General features: G+C 34.2%; 1 protein-coding gene across 1 annotated transcript; it reads right to left on the reverse strand.

Annotated features, from left to right (window-relative positions):
• Nucleotides 1-8190: 8190 nt before the first annotated feature.
• LOC18442290 (NAC domain-containing protein 73) lies at nucleotides 8191-11260 on the reverse strand. Its single transcript, XM_006852513.4, has 3 exons — nucleotides 11032-11260; nucleotides 10211-10397; nucleotides 8191-9034 (listed from the first exon to the last, which is right to left on the reverse strand). Exons 1-3 carry the CDS (start codon nucleotides 11209-11211, stop codon nucleotides 8547-8549), a joined length of 855 nt encoding a protein of 284 aa, XP_006852575.2. The 5' UTR covers nucleotides 11212-11260; the 3' UTR covers nucleotides 8191-8546.
• Nucleotides 11261-21241: the final 9981 nt, after the last annotated feature.

Raw genomic sequence — 21241 nt, forward strand, 5'->3', positions numbered from 1 at the left:
GATTTTTTTATTTCTGATTTTTTTTATAAGTGAATATTGTGAGAGGTACAAATGCCCCAAATTTGACATTATCCCTCTATATAGAAAAACAAATACATTAAAAATACTCTATACATTCTAAAAAAATTGCAGAAGGGGCTATTTTTGCATTTTAAAAATAAAATGGGATTTTTTTGTAAAGTTTTGCTAATTATAAAGCCTATTTATTATATATGCCACTTGAAGATATTTTTTAAAACATTACCGTTTAATTTATTATATTATATTAAATAGTTATTCATTTCTGTTCCTTTTCCAAACTTGACATATAAGCGGATGTCATTATACATCAATCAAGACCGAAGCTGATCCAAACCTTAATGCTGTATTTTGAACATTGATTTCATCTAATCCTCTCTATTGGGTTCAGATCTCCTACCATTTGAATTTTAGTGGATTTTCTTTTGAGTCATTTTATAAGGAGGTCTTTATTTTCTGTTTACTTTCCTAAAATAAAATAAAAAAAGTTAGTGTTTGGCATCCGAAATACTGTGTTTAGACAGTTCAAAAGTCCTACTTTAGAATTACAAAAAATATTGTGTTTAATAAGTTAAAAGTCTAGCTTTTGCCCAAAACATTAACAAACAACTAGTGTTTTTAAGCAACTTGAAAGTTTGGAATTGCCTAGAAACAATAGGGTTTAGCTGTTTTGGGTAGTTTGAGATCCAAACTTTCAAACTGCACAAGTACTTAGGGTGTATTTGATTTTGGAAAGATGTGGCTTCAAAAGACGTGACTTCCCAAAGAAGGGAAGCGGTTGCTTCCATGCCTCCATGGAAGTTGCCACTTCCACTTTTTAACGTGGAGGGAAGTCACGCTTCCCATAATGAAATAGGGAAGTATTAATCTTTGGAAGTAGCTGCTCTAGTATTTACTTTTAGAAATCAAACTTATACTTGTTTGTATTTTGGATGTTTTATTAATAGTGAGAGAAATTATCTTTGGAGCATATGTCTTTTTTACATTAGGGATCGTATATTATAAGATTATTTATCATTGTTATAAGGAGGTTACAATTACTCCTAGCCCTTAAATGTCAAATTTGATGGCTTGGAGTGTGTCAAAAAGTTTGAGAATTTTTTTTTTTTGAATTTTGAGTGTAGTCAATAACACACATACAACCATTCGATTTAAGAATTAATGGACAATAGTGATTGTGATCTCCTTATACTAAAATTAAATGGTCTATCCATATACTTTTCCTTGTACATTTTACGGGGATTTTCGTTTACTAAACAAAAATGAAGAATATCAGAGGTGTAAAAGGACATTTGGGCCAATGGATTATTCTGGGATTTTCTCTTTTGTATCTATGGAAAGGTAGGTTTTCCTTTTAGTAAAAGTGTGAAAGGGGAAGGGATGGAAAATGTACTTGTTGTCCCTATTTGTAGAGAGATTGTATGAGCATGTATCGCTCTCATTCTTGGGTTATCCGAAGTAGAGAATCACGATGGTAAATCGTGGGTTTTGGGTCAGCTTAAGAAGTTATTTTGGTAAGCTTTTTCCACTTGTTTTTTCCAATGAGGTACCATTGTCTATGCCATCATAAACTTTCTTTTGATAGTAGAATATTTGCTTTTTGGTGTAGTATTACAAGGTGAACTATGTAAAATTTGGTACTCTCGTTTGTTCTTAATTGTCTCATATGATTTGGTTATTCCATATTTTATTATTTTCTCCTAATTTTATTGCGTATGATTGCTTGGACTTGTTATTAGGTTATCAACATCATATACTTGAGATTTGAGTGTGTGGTATTTGGTGATCGGCTTATTTGGGGTTCCAGGTTATTTGAATCTCCAACAAGTGATATCAAAGCATTAGGTTTTGTGCAATATTTTGGGAGAATGATGATTAATCTATTTGAGGGGAAAAATGATTTTAAAACATACAAAAACAAGTTCATGATCTTTTGGTTCAATTAGGATTTATATAAAGTGTTACTCAAAAAGGAAGTTGTAAGTCATAAGTAATGAGGATTGGGAGGAAATGAACCTTAAGGCTATAGCTATACTCTGATTTTGTATATCGAATAAGGTCTTATTCAATAAAGTGAGAAAAAAAAAGGACAGGAGAAGTTGGAGAGTATTTATCAAAACAAATGTATTACAAATTGTATTCTATTAAAGAGAAAATTCTTTAATTTAAGGATAAAAGCTGGAATAAAAGTTTCGATCATTTGAATACTTTCAATAATATTATTTGTAACTTGAAAGTGTTGGTGAAAAGACATGAAAGATGAGGGCTAGGCGGTTATGTTGTTGTGTACTTTTCAAGAATGTTATGATAATTTAATGACAACATTAAGTTGCACTAAAGAATATCCACTTGACTTGAGTATAATTTATAGCACTTTTTTTTGCCTATGAACTCTATACAAAAACATATATTGGAGAACCAGAATCAAAAGTTCACTTATCAAGGGGTCGATCAAAGTTTAAAGGTCGAGGAAACAAGTGTTTGTTGGGGATGTGGTGAAGCTGCTCACTTAAAGAGAAATTGTACAAAAAGAAAAGGATAAAAATCCAAAAAAGAAAGGGAAACTAATTAGTCTAAAAATAAAACAAATCAAGCGGAAGAATCTATATCAGATTTAATTTAAGAAGAACTTTATACCATGGGTTGTAATCTTGAATTCCATTAAAATTTGCTGAATAGTGATGCTACGCATCATATGTGCCTACACAAGTCATGGTTTAGTTCGTATGAGCCTTGTGAAGGTGGTTTTGTCTTGATGAGAAATAATTCAAGTAGTAGAATGTTTGCGATTGGCTTAGTGAAACTAAGGATGTTTGATGGAGCAGTTCCCACACTTGAGAATGTTTGACATGTATTAGAATTGAAGAATAGGCTCGATTTCTCTATCTTAGTTGGATTCCAATGGCTATTAATTTACCAGGCAAGATGGAGTTATCAAAGTATTATAGGGTGCTCTTATTGTGACCAAAGGCGTTACATAAATTGTTAAGAAGCTCCGTTGTTGATGATGCACACATCTATTATTGGTATAAGAGCCTAGTTATGCTGTTGAGATTAATTCCCATTTACACTGTTGATTGGGTTAACTAGTATGTACTACTAGTACTTCTAGTATGTACTACTAGTATTAGTAGTACATATGTAGTAGTATGTACTAGTAATAATAGTAGTACTAGTAGTACATACTATTACTACATAGTACTAGTAGTATGTCCTACTAGTACTCCTAGTATGTGCTACTAGTAATACAACTACTACTAGTAGTACACTTGTACTAGTAGTACACATGTACTAGTGCTACTATTAATACTACTAGTATTAATAGTACACATGTACTAATACTAGTAGTATTAGTACAAGTAGTACATACTACTACTAGTAGTACTGGTAGTACATATTAGTAATATGTACATATTAGTAATATGTACATATTAGTAATATGTACTACTAGTACTGCTAGTTTGTACAACTAATAATAGTTCTAGTACTAGCAGTACACATGTACTAGTACTAGTAGTACATATGTACTAGTGCCACTAATAATACTACTAGTACTAGTAGTACACATGTACCAGTAGTACACACTACATATGTACTAGTATGTACTAGCAGTACATATGTGTATTAGTACATATGTAGTATGTACTACTACTAGTAGTACTAGTATATACACATGTGTACATGTCTACTAGTAGTACATACTACATAAGTACTAGTATGTACTATTAGTACATATGTGTACTAGTACATGTGTAGTATGTATTACTATTAGTAGTAGTACTAGTACATATGTACTAGTAGTAGTAGTAGTATGAGTAGTATGTACTACTGCTAGTACTAGTAGTAGTAGTAGTACTAGTAGTATGTACTACTACTAATACTAGTACATATGTAGCAGTACTAGTAAATACTACATATGTACTAGTACTAAATACTAAAAGCACTAGTGGTACTAGTAGTGCTACTAGTAGTACTACTACATACTAGTATGTAGTACTACTAGTAGTACATACTAGTTGTGCATACTAGTACTACTAATAGTACATATGTACTAGTACTACTAGTACATACTAGTATGTAATATAACTAGTAGTACTAATAGATATTACTAGTACTACTGTAGCATTACAGTACTAGTATGTACATACTACTACTACTAGTACATATGTAGTAGTATGTACTTGAAGTAATAGTAGTACATACTAGTAGTAGTATGTATGTACTAGTAGTACATATGTATGCACTTATGGTACATATGCACTAGTACTACATAGTACATACTATTACTATATAGTATATACTTGTAGTACATACTACTAATATGTACTACTAGTACTACTAGTGTAATTTGGTAGTGGAGGCTAATGATCTTCCATTACATTTAGGTCATTGGGTTAAGCTAATTGATTGAAAAGAGTATGGAGATTTTGATGAAGATGAATTTGATTCTTGCCATAAAATTTGAAGAATCTGAATTTTGTGAGCATTGTATTTATGAAAAAACAACATAGACGAAGTTTTAAAGCCAGAAGACATACATGCAAAGGAATACTTTATTACATTCATTTGGATATATGGGGGCCTTCACCTACTATGTTATAAGGTGATACAGTGTATTTTATTCCTTTTGTTGATGACTTTTTAAGAAAGGTATTGATGTTCACTCTTAAATCAAAGAGTGATGCATTTTTTGCCTTTAAGCATTTCATTACTGAAGTTGAGAAAAGTACGGGGCACCATGTCAAGATACTCTAAAGTGATGATGGGAAAGAGTACAAATTTTGATGAGATCATAAAAATTTTATAAAGATGAAGAGATCAAGAGGTACTTTACTAATGTTTACACGCCCAAATAAAATGATGTTCTGGGAATGATGAATTACAAATTGATGGAGCGAGCTAGAAACATGTTGAGTAATGCCGGATTGATCAAAGAACTATAGGCCAAAAGCATGATAACACCTTATTATCTCATCATTCGATCAAATTCGAGCAGCTTTGGGGGACAAAGTACCCCAAGAGGTATAGTCTGGAACCCATTATGATTAGTTTGATTTAAAGATTTTTGGTTATGAAGCCTATATTTTAATTCCTAGTTGTCAAACGAGTAAGCTTGAACCAAAATCAAAGAAATACATTTTTTGTTGGGTATAGCAATTGTGTGAAAGGATACTGATTATGGGATCCATGTGCCAGGAAAATAATTACATGCTGGGATATTCATTTTGACGAGTCCTTAGTGTTGGCAAGATCTGTAGGAAGGGAGACTAAAGAAAAGGAATAATCTCAAAATGATAATTACAAAATTGATTTGTGGCCCTCTATTCCAAAATCTAATGTGGGCCATATACAAGTGTCAATGAAGAAGCCATTGATAAAAAAGGGTAAGTTTATAAACCAAGTAATTCACATGAAGAAGTAGCACCATCCATACCAAGACAATTTACAAAGATAATTTGTCTACTTGAGCTACTTAGGGTTATGTGGGTCCTTAATCACTATTTGTTTTAGTGGCTATGAATGAAGAACCAAGTACTTATCAAGAAGCTATGAAAGAGATGATTCGATAACTAGGAAGAAGGCAATGGAAGAAGAAATGTTAGCTCTTAGGAAGAACAAGACTTGGGATTTAGTAGAATTATCAAAGGGTAGAAAAGCAGTTGGTTGCAAGTGGGAGTTCAAAAGCAAGAAAGTGATTGATGAAAATATGGAAAGATATAGCGTGAGGGTGGGTATAGGGTGAGACTAGTTGCGAGGGGTTTTGTACAAAAGGAAGGCGTAAACTTCCTTGAAAGTTTCACATTGCTTGTCATGTTGGACTCCATTAGCTTGGTGTTTGAGCTTGTTGCATTGCATGATTTGGAACATGAACAAATAAATGTAAAAATGTCCTTTTTACATGGTGAGCTTGAAGAAGAAGTATATAAGCGATATTTAGAAGGGTTTTTTGAAAAACTAAAAATAAAGGCTATTATACAAGTTGAAGAAACTCATATCTGGAGTCAAGCATGCATCAAGATAATGGTACAAGACTTTCGATTTGTTCATGGTAAGTCTTGGATTCCGAAGGAGTGATTATGACCATTGTATTTATATGAAATTATTTTACGATGGCTCCGATTTGATCTTAGTCTTTTATGTTGATGACATACATTTAATATGTAAGGATAAAGTTAGGATTGATGAGCTCCAGGCATCTTTGAGCAAGAATTTTGGAATGAAAGATCTAGGGCTGGCAAAATAAATATTTGGAATTAAAATCCAAAGAGATCTATGGAGTGAGACTTTCACAAAAGAGTTTTGTAGAAAAGACGCTTTATAAATTTGGCATAAGACAAAACCGGTGAAGAATCTATTAGCTCCTCATTTTAAGTTGTCCTCCGAGTAAAGTCAAAAGATTGAAGATAAAAAGAAACTATGATTAGAGTGCCACATGTAAGTGTTGTGGGAATCCATGTTGTTTGCCATGATATGTATTAGACCAAATATTATATATGTAGTTGGTGTTTTGAATTGCTTTATGGAAAATTCTAGAAAGGCTGATCGAGTAGATGCAAAATGGGTGTTTCAGTATTTGAGAGACACAAGTGATTATGCTATAACCTTCAACAATGACTTAAGGCATATTGAAGGCTATGTTGATACAAATTATGTCGGTGACCTTAGAAGAGGAATATCAACTACCAGTTATGTTTTCAAGTTTGCAAATAAACTAGTAAGTTGGATGTCTAAGCTTTAAAACATGGTGGCATTATCAAGTACTAAGGCTGAATATAAGATGGCAACAAAAACAAGCAAAAAAATGGTTTGGCTTCAAGGTGTTATGTGTGGATTGGGCATCAACTCCAAACCCATGGAAATACTATGTAATAATAGGAGTGCCTTTAATCTAAGAACCCGTTTAACTATAAAAGGACGAAGCACATATTGGTCCGATACCATTTTGTTCGATAAGTTGTTGAAGATAATTTAGTTTGGTCGGTGAAAATTAGAAACAAGGAGAAAGTGGCGAATATGCTCACAAAGTCGGTTCCATAGAGAAGTTAAAATGGAGCATGGCTTCTCTAGGTTTCATGAAAAAGCAAACACGGAAATTATCAGGAAGACAAGTACGTGATGTACTATTAAGGTGGAGATTGTTAACATTGATAGAAAAGTTTTTGGGGGCCTTTTAGTCACTAAACAAAAATGAATGATATAATATGTGTAGAAGACCATTGGGCTTATGTTTTTTACTCTTCTGATTTTCCTTTTTGTAAAAAGGAGAAAGAGAAAATAATGAAGAAGATGCTTATTGTCCCCATTTATGGAGAGATTGTATGAGCTTGTATTTCTCTTGTTTTTAGATCATCTAGAGTAAATAATCAAGGTGATGAAACGTGGATTTAATCATGGTGATGAATCGTGGGTTTTGGTAGTTCAAGAAGATGATTTGGTGAATTTTTTTTTCACTGATTTTTTCCACTGAGGTAAAATTATATTTTCTTTTGACAGTGCATTATTTGCTTGTTGCCTTGCCCATGGACATAGCCTTATAGGGTGAACTGCGAAAAATTTAGTATAGTGGTTTGTTCTTCATTTTCTCTTGCGATTTGGTTATCCTTATTTATTTTTCTCCTAGTTTTATTGTTTACGATTGCTTGGGTAGTCGATGATTGGCTTATTTGAGATTTTGGGGTATTCGAATCTTCAACAAGTTCAAAATTCAGACTTTCAAATACGAATAAAAAAGAATTTTGAAAAATAATACCTGTGGAATTACCTCGAATATAAATGGCTTTTATTATAGACTGTCTACCTAAGGACCATTTATCTTTTGGTAATTGAGGTCACAATCATTATTGTCCCTTAAATTCTAAAATGGGTGGTTGTAAGAGCGTCATTGAATACACACAACGTTCTAAAAAAACAATTCTTGTGACTTCATAACTCACACTAAGGTATCCAATTTAACATCTAATGAGTGAGAATGGTCGTGGTTCATGATGTCTGTGTAGAAAAGATAAAAACAATCCACTTTTTAATTTAGTAAATGTTAGCGCCCACATAAAATATGAGGATCTCTTTGACCATTACAAAGTTTTGGACTAACATAAATGCACGTCAAGCGAGGGAGATCCCAAATCTATGGCAAGAGAAAGACCCCAAAGGCCCAAACCATGCACATCTGGCTGCGATAAACTCTTGTAGTTTCATTTCGAACAGGAAACTCCATGAAAAGATCCCTATTTTCATTTCCAATGCATACAACATTCTCTCAAACTTCTTCTTAAGATCACTTATTCGTTTCTAACACGAAATGCAAATAATACAACGCATAGCTCACTTTATGCTTACCCCAATAATCTACATATCAACTTAAAAACCAAGAAATAAAAGAATCACCCACCACACCAACCGCTCTTTCTCTCTCTCTCTCTCTCTTTAAAACCCCACCAAACGCACCTCTCTCTCTCTTTACGTTCCCCGTTATTAACGCCCCCCCAAAACTTTCCATATAAAAAGACCCAACTAAAAGCAACAATCACTCAACCAAGAAAGGCAGACGCATCCACCTCTACAGAGAAGTTAGGTATAAGCTGAGGCGACCCAGCCTTCTCCGAGCCCGCTTCGTCATAGGGCTCGACCTGGTTCGTTCCATAGGCCGGCTTCATGGTTCGTCGCCTCAAAAGTGGGTCCATAGCGCATTGCCTTGGTTGAGTCTGGTAAAACACTTTCGACACCACCAGTTCACCATCTTTCTCTTCTTCTTGTGAACCCAAGTGATACTGGTGCATAACCCAATTGGTTTTCTCAGGCTTCTTTTGCTTGCCATAGTTTGTGTAGAGAACCAGAATTTTCTTGTAGCCTTTTTGCGTTCCACTGGTGAAGACGGGCCTTGTTTTGCCAGTTTTGTGCCATCTCGTTTCGCCTCCTTGCGGGCCTGTGTGCACCTTGCGACGCTTTCGTGTGCCTGTGGTGTAGGCTTTGGAGGGGCGGTGGAAGAAGTGGCGAACGTGCCCATCCCTTCTCACTCCTGCAAGCTCTTTGGATTTTAGAGAGAGAAGCTTCTGTCGAGGAGAGATGGTTTTCTTATGGAGTAAAGAATAGTAAGTCTTTTAGGAGAGAGAATTGATTATATTGGAGAATGGAATGGATTTTCGAGATTATGTTTAGAGAGAGGAATGGTTCATACAGTAATGGTTATATATATATATGTTGGAAAAGTTTATATAAGGTTGCAACCTTAAAATGTAGAATTGCATATGCACCTCAAAAATCTATCGAAAATGTTATTTTAATGTTGAAAAAATCATCTAATCGATCGTCTTGACATTGAGATATATAAATATGTAAAAAAATGTTTTTGAGTCTTAAAAATAGTGTATCTTGCAACACATTATCTAGACCGTTCATTTTCAAGATTTACATATATTTATAGATCTAGTTTTTTTTATATATATATATATATATATATATATATATATATATATATATATATATATATATTGAGAGAGAGAGAGAGAGGGGTTTTAAACTTCACAATCCTCCTTCAAATACAAAGGTTCAAGAAAAAGAGAGGTGTGAAGGGTGGATTTATTAATTTTATTTTTAAATTTTTTCAAAAAATGATTTTATAGGAAAAATTTGTAAGTTCCAAGATACTAACTTCTAACTTCTATAATACCATTGTACTTTTGTAAAAATTTCAAATTTATCTTTGTGTAATGGGAAAATTACCTATATAAATAATTTTTTAATTAAAAAAATAATGATTGTTTTGATAAATACACCCCTAAAAACTTCTTCTAACTTGAACCTTTGTATTACCCATCATAACTCCTCCTATGAACCTTTGTATTCTGAGGGTTATTAACTCTAGACAAACCCATATATATTTCTATGTTTTTTCTACAATATAGAAGTTCTATCCGATAATCTTTCAAACCCATGTATATTTCTATGTTCCCCCTATAACATATTTCTATGTTCCTCTACAAACCCATATATATTTGCATGTTTCCCAACAACATAGAGTTCTATCTGATAATCTTTCAAACCCATGTATATTTCTATGTTTCCCCCTACAACATATTTCTATGTTCCTCTACAAACCCATATATATTTCTATATTCCCCCCTACAACATATTTCTATGTTCCCCTACAATATAGAGAGAGAGAGAGAGAGAGAGTATTGTTACGCATGATTACCTGGTAATCTTTCAGGGTGCGTAGAGCAGATGCCGCTCTCTCCATCAAGAGTGGGAATGAACTCGTCGATGAGGGGGTGAAGCTTCATTGAGTCAGCCCTCACCTTCCCCTCCAAATGTTCCAAGAGCTCCTGATCTGTAGGGTCGAATTTAACTCCTGCTGGGAGCCCCGGCAGGTTCTGAATCGCCTGCCAACAAAAAAACAGTTCCCAAAAAACCTCTAATTTCCAACATTTTTAGAAACCCATCTCTCTCTCTCCTTTAATCTTATCGAGTAAGTTTACAAACTTTACTTTCTGGTAGATTCATCTTTAACTATTGAAATGAATTTTAGGAGGCTTTGCTCTCCATTGAGTGCATTTTTACAAACCCTTTTCAAGTTACCAGCCCTCGTCTTACTTTTTATTTTCACTGTTTCGAACCCTCCTCTCTTTTGCACAATTTCTTTGATGGATCCCTCCCCCTCCCCATCTATATGTTTGTCACACCTCTCGTCTTATTCCTCCTCCCTTTCTATCTCTATGTTTTTGTGATGTCACTATTTCCAAAAGCAAAAGAACAAAATCTCCTCAAATCCTAGACCATTCTGTTGGGACTACTCTCCCTCTCTCTAAAATGGTATCTGAGAATTTGGTTTTTGACCTCTCTCTCTTAATTGGTATTTGAAAAATCAGACGAGTACCATCTGCTCTTGGACGAGTCTCTCTCTCTCTATATCTACAACTAATTACCAGTTCTTTAATGTAATTTTTTCAGTTAAGCCCACCAATCCAAAACAAAACTCGGTTACCGCGAATAATCCTCATTGGGTATTGTGATTACCTGTTTTTGGGAAGACGGAATGGGGTGGCCACAAGAGGGGCAACTGCTCCTCTCTCCTCCTTCTCTCTCTTCCTGTTCTTGTTGCTGCGAGTGCTCTGCTCCTGCTCCGCCTCCGCCATCGATGAGCTGATCCGCCTCCTCTCGCCTCCCATCCCTCTCCTCTCCCCTGCACCATGTCATCTCAACTCCACTATTTCTAATAAACACATCATCATAATCATCACCCCCTTCTCTCTCTAACACAGGAAGAGGAGGAGAGAGAGAGAGAAAAAAGAGAAGCGGTGGTTGTATTAAAGGTCTTGTGCGCTGTACACGCTCTTTGCGCTTTCCGTGCTCTTTAGTTTGCCCTCTTCTTCTCTCTCTAGGACCTCGATTGCTGACCGTGATGGCTTGCTTGAGATGCAAGAGAGAGAGACGCGGCGTGCTGCACCTCCTCTTTTACGGCACAAGAGAGACAAGTGAGAGAGAGGAGGGGAACAAAAATGGGATGAGGGTTGGAGTGTGAAAGGGGTAAAGTGGGGATTCGGACATCCTACCTTGCTTCTTTGGAATTTTGGATTTGGTTTCAGCTCCCGGGTCGTCTCTACCAGTAAGTAGAGTAGCTTCGAAGGCACACCACAACCCTGATTACTGTAACATTATTATTGTTATAATAATAATAATAAAATAGTATTATTATTATTATGGGAAAAAGTTTATATTTAGCTTAGGCTCTAAACAATCAAATTAGAACCTACTTAAATAAATTTGAGGTTGTTTTTGATGCCCAAATATCCTAAAAAACTATCATCTCGACCAGTGATCGCAAAATCGAACCGGAACGGGCCTGGAAGTGGTTTAACCGGCCTAACCTGTAAACAAGCCGATTCAACCGCTCTAACCGTGCAAGTCCCGGGGGTAAAAAAAGTGTTGAAAAAAAAGGAAAAAAATATAAAAAAGTTTACTAAAATATAAAAAATATATAAAGAATGACTAAAGCAAAACACATTCTAATGAAGTTGAAAGTTAATGAAAAAAATGGATTTTAACCCATTTTACATTTTCCAAGGGCTATTTTTAAAATTTTCTAAAAAAAAGGGAAAAATATAAAAGTGCGTATTATTGAACAAAATAAATTTTAATTTTTACCATATAACAAAAAATATTTAAAAATGTATTACAAATAAAAATATTTATTTTTGAGAATTTATATACATTTTTTTGAATTTTTTTTTTAGAAAATACCGATTGATCACCCTAACTGCCCAAAACCGGAACCGGCCACGATCTAACCGAGCGGTTAGATCGGGCGATTTTGTGAACAATTATCTCGACATCAAGATACATGGACTTGAGAAAAAAATGGATTTCAAGTTTTGAAAATAGTACATCTTGTATTACATTTTTTACTGTCAATTTTAAGCTATTCAAATTTTTATAGATTTGTTCAATCTATACTATTTTTAAAGCTTTAAATTTTATAATTAAATATAAAAATATATTTTAAAGCTAGTCAAGGATTTCCAGTACTGAAACCAAATTTCTCGACACTATTCAAAGGCGCGCTCGAATTTGATTGTTTAGAGCCTCGACTCTATACAAATTGCTTGGGTCACCTTCTTATTATTTTTTATAAATTATTGTTAGTATTATTGTTGTATCCTTGCTCTATTCTAATTTTGTTTATTAATGTTTGTGTTAGTATGAACAGCTTGTTGATGATTAATACTTAATACCATGAAACAAGAAGGTATCTTCAACCCCACTTCAAGTAACCTGATGTAATAACATAACCCTTTTCATTTTCATTATTTGAGAATGCATCCTCCATAATTTAAAACTTCAAGAATAATGTACCTTTTGTATATATAAAGAAAGAATAATAATGTACCTTTTATAAATATAAAGAAAGAGTAATAATGTATCTTTTATAAATATAAAGAAAGAGTAATGATCTTAAGAGACTCATGTGTGTAGGATTTTAAATGACCACTATTAAATTTGGCAAGCTCTAAAAAAAAATTAAGTCACTTATTTATGTGATAATTTTTTTAAAGATATGTGTCAAATTTAATAGTGATCATTTGGGATCCTACACACATAAATGACAGAATGTCTCGTAAGGTCATTACTCAATATAAAAAATGAGTAGCCTATTAAATTATAAAATCTGACTGATTGATTAACCCAAACAGCAAAGAAACTTTGTATGGTTGTTTTTCTACTCGTAATTGCTCGATGTTAATGTCCTGCCTATTAAGGGAAAATTTTCCAAAAGGATATCATACAAGGATTTCACGCCTCCTACTTGTACAGTTGTGTTACGTTAAGGGGCCTGCTGCCGTGCCCGCGATATACCCTTCGCACTAGAATCTCTCCGCCGTTATTTTCATTTGCTTGGTGCATAAGTTATCGAGGAGTTAAATAATAAAATAGAATATTGGAGCACGAGTCGGTCAAGGTACATGGTCGTTGGGTCTTCGGTAGTTGTACATGCCTATACAAACTCAATTCATTATTGCGAAATAGGGCGTGTGGAACCTAAGAGATATGTGTGATGAAAAATAGAATTATTGGTTTATTTCTTTCTGGACAAAAAATATTTATTTATTTATTTTTATATTTTGCAAAAACAAAAAAAAAACAAAAAATTGATTCGAGCTCAAACCTATTTGAATGTAGCGGACAATAGCGGCGCTCGAGAATTGATGTGTATTCAAATCGTAGGAGCTAGTAACCCCTGATATGCTCATATTGGTGGAGAGTTTTTGTAACCGATATAAATCTGTATTTTATCTTTTTTTCAAAAACACTTTTCAAAAGAACTGCGTCCCTATAACTTTATTTCTTCATTAACTTGATAGTATGTAATTTTAATATAAAGATATGCACATTAATAGTGGGAGTAAATTAAAAATCTTGATTCAACAAAAAGTCCAATAAAAAATTCACAAATAAGTTCCCTTAAAAAAAGTGTAACAAAAAAAAATACAATCAATATATTCCTTGAAAATAAGATATCAAAGCAATCGTATATCTCAAAATATGGTGGAGAAGCAAATTGTCCAAATGTAACTATTCCCAAAGATTTGACACATTCACTAGATCCGACAGAGTTCAAAACTTTAGAAATTATAAGGGAGTCACTTGGGCCACCTTCACAAGACTTCCTAAATGATCCACCCATCTGGGACGAGGAATTAAAAGTTGATGATCAAATTGGGTTACTTTCTCAAGAGGAGAGATTTCCAGAGCTTAACTGGGGCAGGAGCACAACTCCGATAACCAGGGCACCCCCATATAAAAAAAGTTAATCTTATGTAGAATAAGTTCCCAACAGAACAAAAAGCCCTGGAGGGATAAGCCCATCAAACTATTCAATAGGGGCAATCTCCTCTCATGAAAAGGACACAACATGAGCAATTAATGAGATTCAACCCTCATTTGTTCACTCCCAACATGCCATAAAGCTATCTGATACCAACTTAATCACTCATATAGTGCAAGAGTCTCACCTAAGCTCGAGCACTGAGAAGGAGCCTACTATGGAGTCAACCTCTGAAAAGCAACACAAAATTTGTAATGAAAAAGATAATTGAAAAGGAGTTGGGTGATCACTCACCCCTTGCAAATAACCAAATAAGGCATTCATGCCTTATACTTCAAAAGGCACTAACGTCTAATGTGTAATATAGAGTACTCAATTAATGGGAAAACCCTGATGAGCTTATCCGTCCATACAAAAGATTGAAGGATTAGGAAATTAAGAGTGATTTTTTTTGGGTCCCAAAATCAAGGTTCAAGTAGAACAGTTCAAAGGAAAAGTTTGATGGAAATTCAGCAACTATCGTTAAAGAGATACTGGATGTCAACCTGGGGTGAGGGAAATTAGAGGATAACCGATTTTAGAACCTCCCTACAGTCAGAGTTAGAAGATAAGTAATCCAATGATTTTTTTTTTTCTTTAAACCCAGAGCATCCTTATAAAAAACAAGAGGGAGATTCAATGAAACTAAAGATTTAGGAAACTATCACTCTTCTTACTAGCTTTGTAACACTCTACAAGCATGAGCCTTGGCTCCTATTAATGAATCTAAGTTAACGATAAAAAAAAAAAAAGATTTAGGCAACTAGGAATTCGATGTGAGATACAAATTTGCTTAAGAATTTTTTTTTTATTTTTTGATGCTAGAGAAGTTTGATTAATTTCGTATTTTTATTTCTTATTTTTTTATTTCGTTGGTGTATACAAAATAGCATTTTGGATGGACTACTATTTTTCATATTTGGGTATTCGTGTTTTGTTTGAGTTAATTGCAATCCTATGTTATGGATCTTTTTTATTTTTATTTTTAACGATAATCTTATACCTTGGTTTACAATTCTTGTTATTTAATGATGTAGTTCTTTTATTTAGCATTATTGTTGTTGTTTCATTTTATACTCCCAATAAATTTGTGGTGTTTTTTGTTGTGACAATTAAGTCAGTATTGTTGTTGGATTTATTGAAAGTTTAGACAATAAATTGTGAAGAATTATTCTAATGACATTAGATAAGGCCATAAAATTATTAGTTAATAGGATTATCTACAATTCACAACCCTTCAATTACAAAAGTTAATGGGTGTAACTTGTGTTGGGTGGATATACTAAATATGAGATATTTTTTTTTTAAAAGTTAATTTTTTTGTGGTATCTTATTCACCAAATAAAGGTGTTTGTGTAAAATAAAGGCAAGTTGTACTTTGTCATTTTTATAATGGGTAGAATTGAAGTTTTTACTAAAGCACAAAAGTACTTTATAAATACATTTTTAAGACACTAACTTACAAAATATCATTGTGTTTTTATAAAATTTTATAATTTACTATTTCTTAAAAATTAAGTTACCTATTAAAATAATTTTTTAAACAAAAAGTAATACCAAGAATTGTGCTAAAATATGTGGCCCCGGCTAGAGCCCAAGCCACAATTGGCTGGCTTTGCCCGGCCTTATCCGGCCTCAAACTTTCTTTTGTTTTTTTTAATTTTTTTTCTAAATTTTCTTAAGAGTATATAGGGCCCTACTTGAGCAGGGCTAGGATAGGGACTTGACCATGCCTCTTTGGCCTGGTTAAGGCCAGGCTTGGGCTGGTCCTACAGGGATTGGCGCCTGATTTTGGCCAAGACAAGCCGAGCCCGTTGCGAGCCCTACATGAAAGTCCCTTGGGCTTGGTTTGGCCAAGACAAGCCCAGTCCGTTGCCAGTCCTACATGAAATAAGACTTTCCACAAAACGCCCCCATTTTATAGGAGGGAGCTTTCGGGGACTCATTTCTTTGAACTTGGCTGAAGTTGCGTTGTCATTCCAAAGGAGACTTCAACGCAAACAAACATAACCTAAATGCTAGCAAAATGAAAAAGAACGACACAACCCTATAGAACATACCAAAGGCGTCAGATGATCTCCTATCCAGTTTAATCGAATCAAGAAAAACGGTGATTATTCTTTGATGTAGCATGTATCATACATGACAGCCGCATTATAATTTCCAAAATAATGTGTTTGGTTGATAAAATTGTACGTAAAAAATGAAAGCGTATCAGCGAGGCACGTCAAATCTGTACTATGCCGACTTACAACATCAGTTTTTTGGAAATGGGGTTGAAGTTCTGGTGGTAGTACTATCGGAGTCTCATATTGGTTTAGATTTCTATTTCTATTGACACATTCGAAAGGCCGCCAATTATTTCTAAAATAGATAAGGGCTGTATTACCACTGGTCTACCCAAAAAAATAAAATAACGGAGGTGTAAGGGGACCTGAAAAGAATTTTTAAATTTTTATTTTTCTTTGGAGCGTTAATCAGTATCTTTCTACAAAGAAATTTACAAAATCAACAGCAACAACCCTAAAGTCAAATATGAAGTTATTGCAATAGATCCAGGAAAGTTGAGGTCTTTTGGAAATAGAAACTAATTCGAACTTAAGGAAAGTGATTTTGAGGACAATTTGTGCCCTTCCCCACAAAAATGGTTTTAAAGGGGGGCGAAGCACAAGTTTGTTGCACCAGAGCAATGTATGCTTAAGCAAAATGGAAAATGGGAAGCTAGCTGTGCATTTATTGATGATAGCATTTAGGGGTTTTAATGGGTCGACTCGGACCTTAGTTGACTGGGTCTTAGCTTCAAATTGGGTGGTTGTGAGTGTGTCATTGACTCGACTCAAAATTTGAAAAAAAAAAAAAAAAACTCATAGTAGTAATTGTCACCTCTTTGTAATAAAAATAAAACGTATCATAGTATACAATCCCTATTATATATATACCAGGTCGGGTTGGATTGACCTAACCCCATAAAGTATGAGATGGACCCAACCAGGTTGGGTTTGGATCACTTTGCCCCAGACCAATCGGGTCCAGTATTTGGTCCAGACCTAGACCCATATCAGATAGGCCCATCAAGTCTACATGTTGACGCGACCCAATTGCCACTTGTAAGAGCAGCCAGCTAAACCATGGTCTTGCACAACCAACGCCTTACCTTGTGGAAATAATTATTATTATTCCAAACCTACCCCAATTAATTGGTAAAATGCTATGATGAAGATGATACGCTTATGCCCTCTCAAATGGTTTGCTCTTAGTTTCACGAACAAAAGGACCCTTACCTAATTGCCTAAAAAAGAAAAAAAAATACCCTTACCCATGTGATGCAAATAATATTCAGATGGGGTTGGAATCATTTCTTTTTCTCCTTTTTGAGTGACAATGCTGAAATAATCATATAAATAATGACTTGATATCAAGGCTTTAAAAGCCATCGCAGATTTTTCTTACGTGCATGTTGCTTGCTAAATATTTGGTGCATTATGACTCTAAATTGGGAAGTGTATGTGGGTGGAGAAAGAAAAAGTCGATATGAATTGTGACTTTTTACAATATAAAATATTGTCCAACTCGTGGCCTTAGGACGATTTTGAAGTTACGAATGTTGCCTTTTTTGTTCTTTGAGAATTTCTCTTATTGGGAACTCAAAACATCATGAAAAAAAGGTACTAATATAATGGATAAATAACAAAGAAAAAGAGAAAGGAAAAGTGGCAAAAGAAAGGCTAAAACAGAAGAAAAAAAACAGAGCATTGGAAGGGGGGCATGCGGAGGTATAATTCTCCCCTTTCTCTTGTAGCATTTTTAGGTGGTGCGTAGTGGTTCGAAGACCCGAATCATATTTTTGGACCACTCAATCGCTGCATCAACCTAGATCGGCAGAATCTAACTATCTAAATTAAGTGTAGAAGGATTGTTCTATAAGTAGAATCGTGGGACCTTGAGGGGTAGGGACCTGGATTGCTCACCTATGGATTTTGAGTGGATCCATGATTCTTGATTCGGATTTAAAAAACCCTTGGTTATATGAGAATCATTATGCTTTCATTTGTGGTCTAATAAATTTTTTTTTTTTTTTTCGTTCTTTTTGTTTTTTATCGTTTCATCCATGGTGTGACTCCGTAAGATACAGAACCCAATGGAGCAACCATCATCAGTTTCTTATTAGAAACCGTGGAGACTAACTCGGTTAAAGCCCAAAGGGTACTCTTACATGGTCTGGCATTAAGGGTACGTTTGGTTCGTATGAAAATATTTTTCGAAAAATATTTTCACCTAAAAAAATTCCCTTATGTGGTGTGGTGGAGGGAATATTTGCACACCAATTAGCTCCCTATTGGTGTGAAAAGATGCACGGGGACTGATGGTCATCATTGAGGTGACTAAATCGTGAGATATATTTCTTCTTTAAGGCCCTGTTTGGTTTCCTAGAAATGGGGGAGAAGCCTCTCATGGAATTGGTATCTCATAGAATTAGCATCGTTTAGAATATAGGTGTCTGTCACTTGGACAACATCCGGTAAGAGACCTGAAAGATGCCTGTTTGTTGTTGGGTTTCCTAAATAACATGTTGCCAGAAAATTATATAATATAATATTGTATTACAATATTATGTATCTATTGTAATATACATATTACTTATATATACTAATATATAATTAATTATAGTTATAATATATTATTATAATATAATATTATATAGTATTATAATATTATATAATAATATAAAATTATATCATATTATATATCTAATTACAATATATTAAGTATTGTATATATTTTATAATGGATATTATTTATTATTCATATATATGAAATATTATATTATATTAATTATTATAATTGTCACAACTCTAGGATTTAAGATCCGTTTTTAGGCTGGCCTCAATCCACTCTATGAAATATGACTTACTACAAGTTTGTGGGGCCCGTAGCTCTCTTTCAATCTCCCAGAATTATTAACTCCACCTATTTTCGTTGAATTCATATTTCCGCAAGAAGGCTTAAAATGTGAAAATCGGTCTCTACGCATAAATGAGGACCCTACCCTAGGAGGGCATCCAACCAACATTTACGAGCTGTTTTCATGAAACTAGGTCTCTCAAGGAACCAAACAAACCTACGTTTCCAAAATTGTGCTATAGTTCTGGTCCGCTATTCTGCTTTATTAAGAGTTATACCCTCAGTCACTATATTTTTTCTCACTACTCCTAAACCTCGCCCTTTTGAACCTTCCACTTGAATCAACTAGCACCTCTTGATAGGTGTTGTTTTGGGTTTGTTGCACATGGCTAGTCCATACAAGTCTTATTTATCTCATCTTATCATTTATTGGAGCTACACCTAAGGTCTTTTGTGTGTATTTGTTTCGAATTCTATCCTTTCTGGTTTAGCCACTTATCCAACTCAACATCCTCATCTTAGTTACAATCATCCTATGGGCATGTTGTTTTTTTTCTTTCCAATATTCCACAGCAAAAAGCAAAGTTGGTCTCTAAGCTGTCCTATAGAACTTCCCCTTCAACCTCATTGACATGTGGCGATCACATAAAATTCGGGTTGTACATCTCTACCTCGCCCACCCAGTTCTAATTCAATGTGCGACATCTTCCTCTATCTTTCTAGTTTCTAGGATTATCAACCCAAGACGTGGAACTGCGCTTCTACTTTTTTGTATTTATCAGCTGTCAATCTTTACTACTTCCTCGGCTCTACTCTTCCTAAACTTGCATTATGTATACTCTGTCCTAGTCTGACTAATTTTAAAACTTTTAAATTTTAAAGCATCCATCTGAAGTTCTAATTTTGTGTTGACACCGCTTTAGGCCTCATGGATCAAAACTATGTTGTTCGCGAACAACATACACCATGGTACCTTATTTTGTAGGTGCTTAGTTAAGCCATCCAAAACTAAGTCAAAGATATATAGGCTCAACGCTGACTCTTGATGTAGATCTACTTTCACTGAAAACTCACTAATCTCTACATTAGTTGTTTGTGCACTAGTTAACGATCTCTCGTACATATCTCTCACCGTCGATTGAGTATCTAGAGACTCATCTCTTTTCGAACACCCCTCAAATTAAGTCTCAAGGTACTCTATTATAAGCTTTCTCTAGATCAATAAAGATCATGTGGAGTTCTTTTCCCTTCGCCTTAAATTTCTTAATCTATTGCCTAAGTAGGAAAATAGCCTCAATTGTTGGCCTTCCTGACTGAATTGGTTTTCTAAAACACTAGTTTCATGCCTTAGTCTTTGTTCAATCACCGTCTCCCATAGCTTCATAGTATGCCTCATAATTTGATCCTTTTTTAGTTCTATAATTTTTTGTCTCATTTGTTCTTTTAAATAAGAATAGTGGTCTCATAGAGAACACATTATACATTTACTCTTATGGGCACAACATCTAATTACTGATAGTTTCAGTTTTCCAAAGGCAAATTTATCAAAATACACATGTCATTTGAACTATTTAACATTTTGCCCTAGGTAGATTTTTCTAAACTCCAAAACCCATTTTGATGGATTTGATGAGTGATTTGAAATTTTATAAAAAAAATGATGGTCAATTTGAAATTTGATAAAACAAATAGGGGTAAGTTGTTAAATAGTTTAAATCATACTGTAATTTGATAAATTCCCATTTTTCCAAATGATATTTGATTTGAAAATGGTTGTAAGATCTCAATCATATTATTGCCGGTCAAATGGATGGAAAATGACTTTGAATATGATTGTCCATCGAATTGATGTACAATTAGGAGTTAACCTTAGAACATGAACCTATTGTCTAGACTTCAAATCAATTTTTTATATTTGTCGATTGCTCTTAGTGAACAGAGATGATCGGAGTGAGTGACGGG

Source organism: Amborella trichopoda, chromosome 1 (assembly GCF_054954075.1).
Source record: "Amborella trichopoda isolate Santa Cruz 75 chromosome 1, AtrichopodaSantaCruz75HAP2 v2.0, whole genome shotgun sequence".
Lineage (NCBI taxonomy): Eukaryota > Viridiplantae > Streptophyta > Magnoliopsida > Amborellales > Amborellaceae > Amborella > Amborella trichopoda.

What these genes read in the sequence shown, in the direction of transcription:
- LOC18442290 (XM_006852513.4), bottom strand. Translation starts at nt 11,211, where the DNA reads ATGACATGGTGCAGGGGAGAGGAGAGGGATGGGAGGCGAGAGGAGGCG. An exon ending in TTCCGTCTTCCCAAAAACAG is followed by an intron (nt 10,398 to 11,031) that starts GTAATCACAATA and finishes TTTTGTTGGCAG; the next exon opens with GCGATTCAGAACCTGCCGGG. An exon ending in GCACCCTGAAAGATTACCAG is followed by an intron (nt 9,035 to 10,210) that starts GTAATCATGCGT and finishes AAGAGCTTGCAG; the next exon opens with GAGTGAGAAGGGATGGGCAC.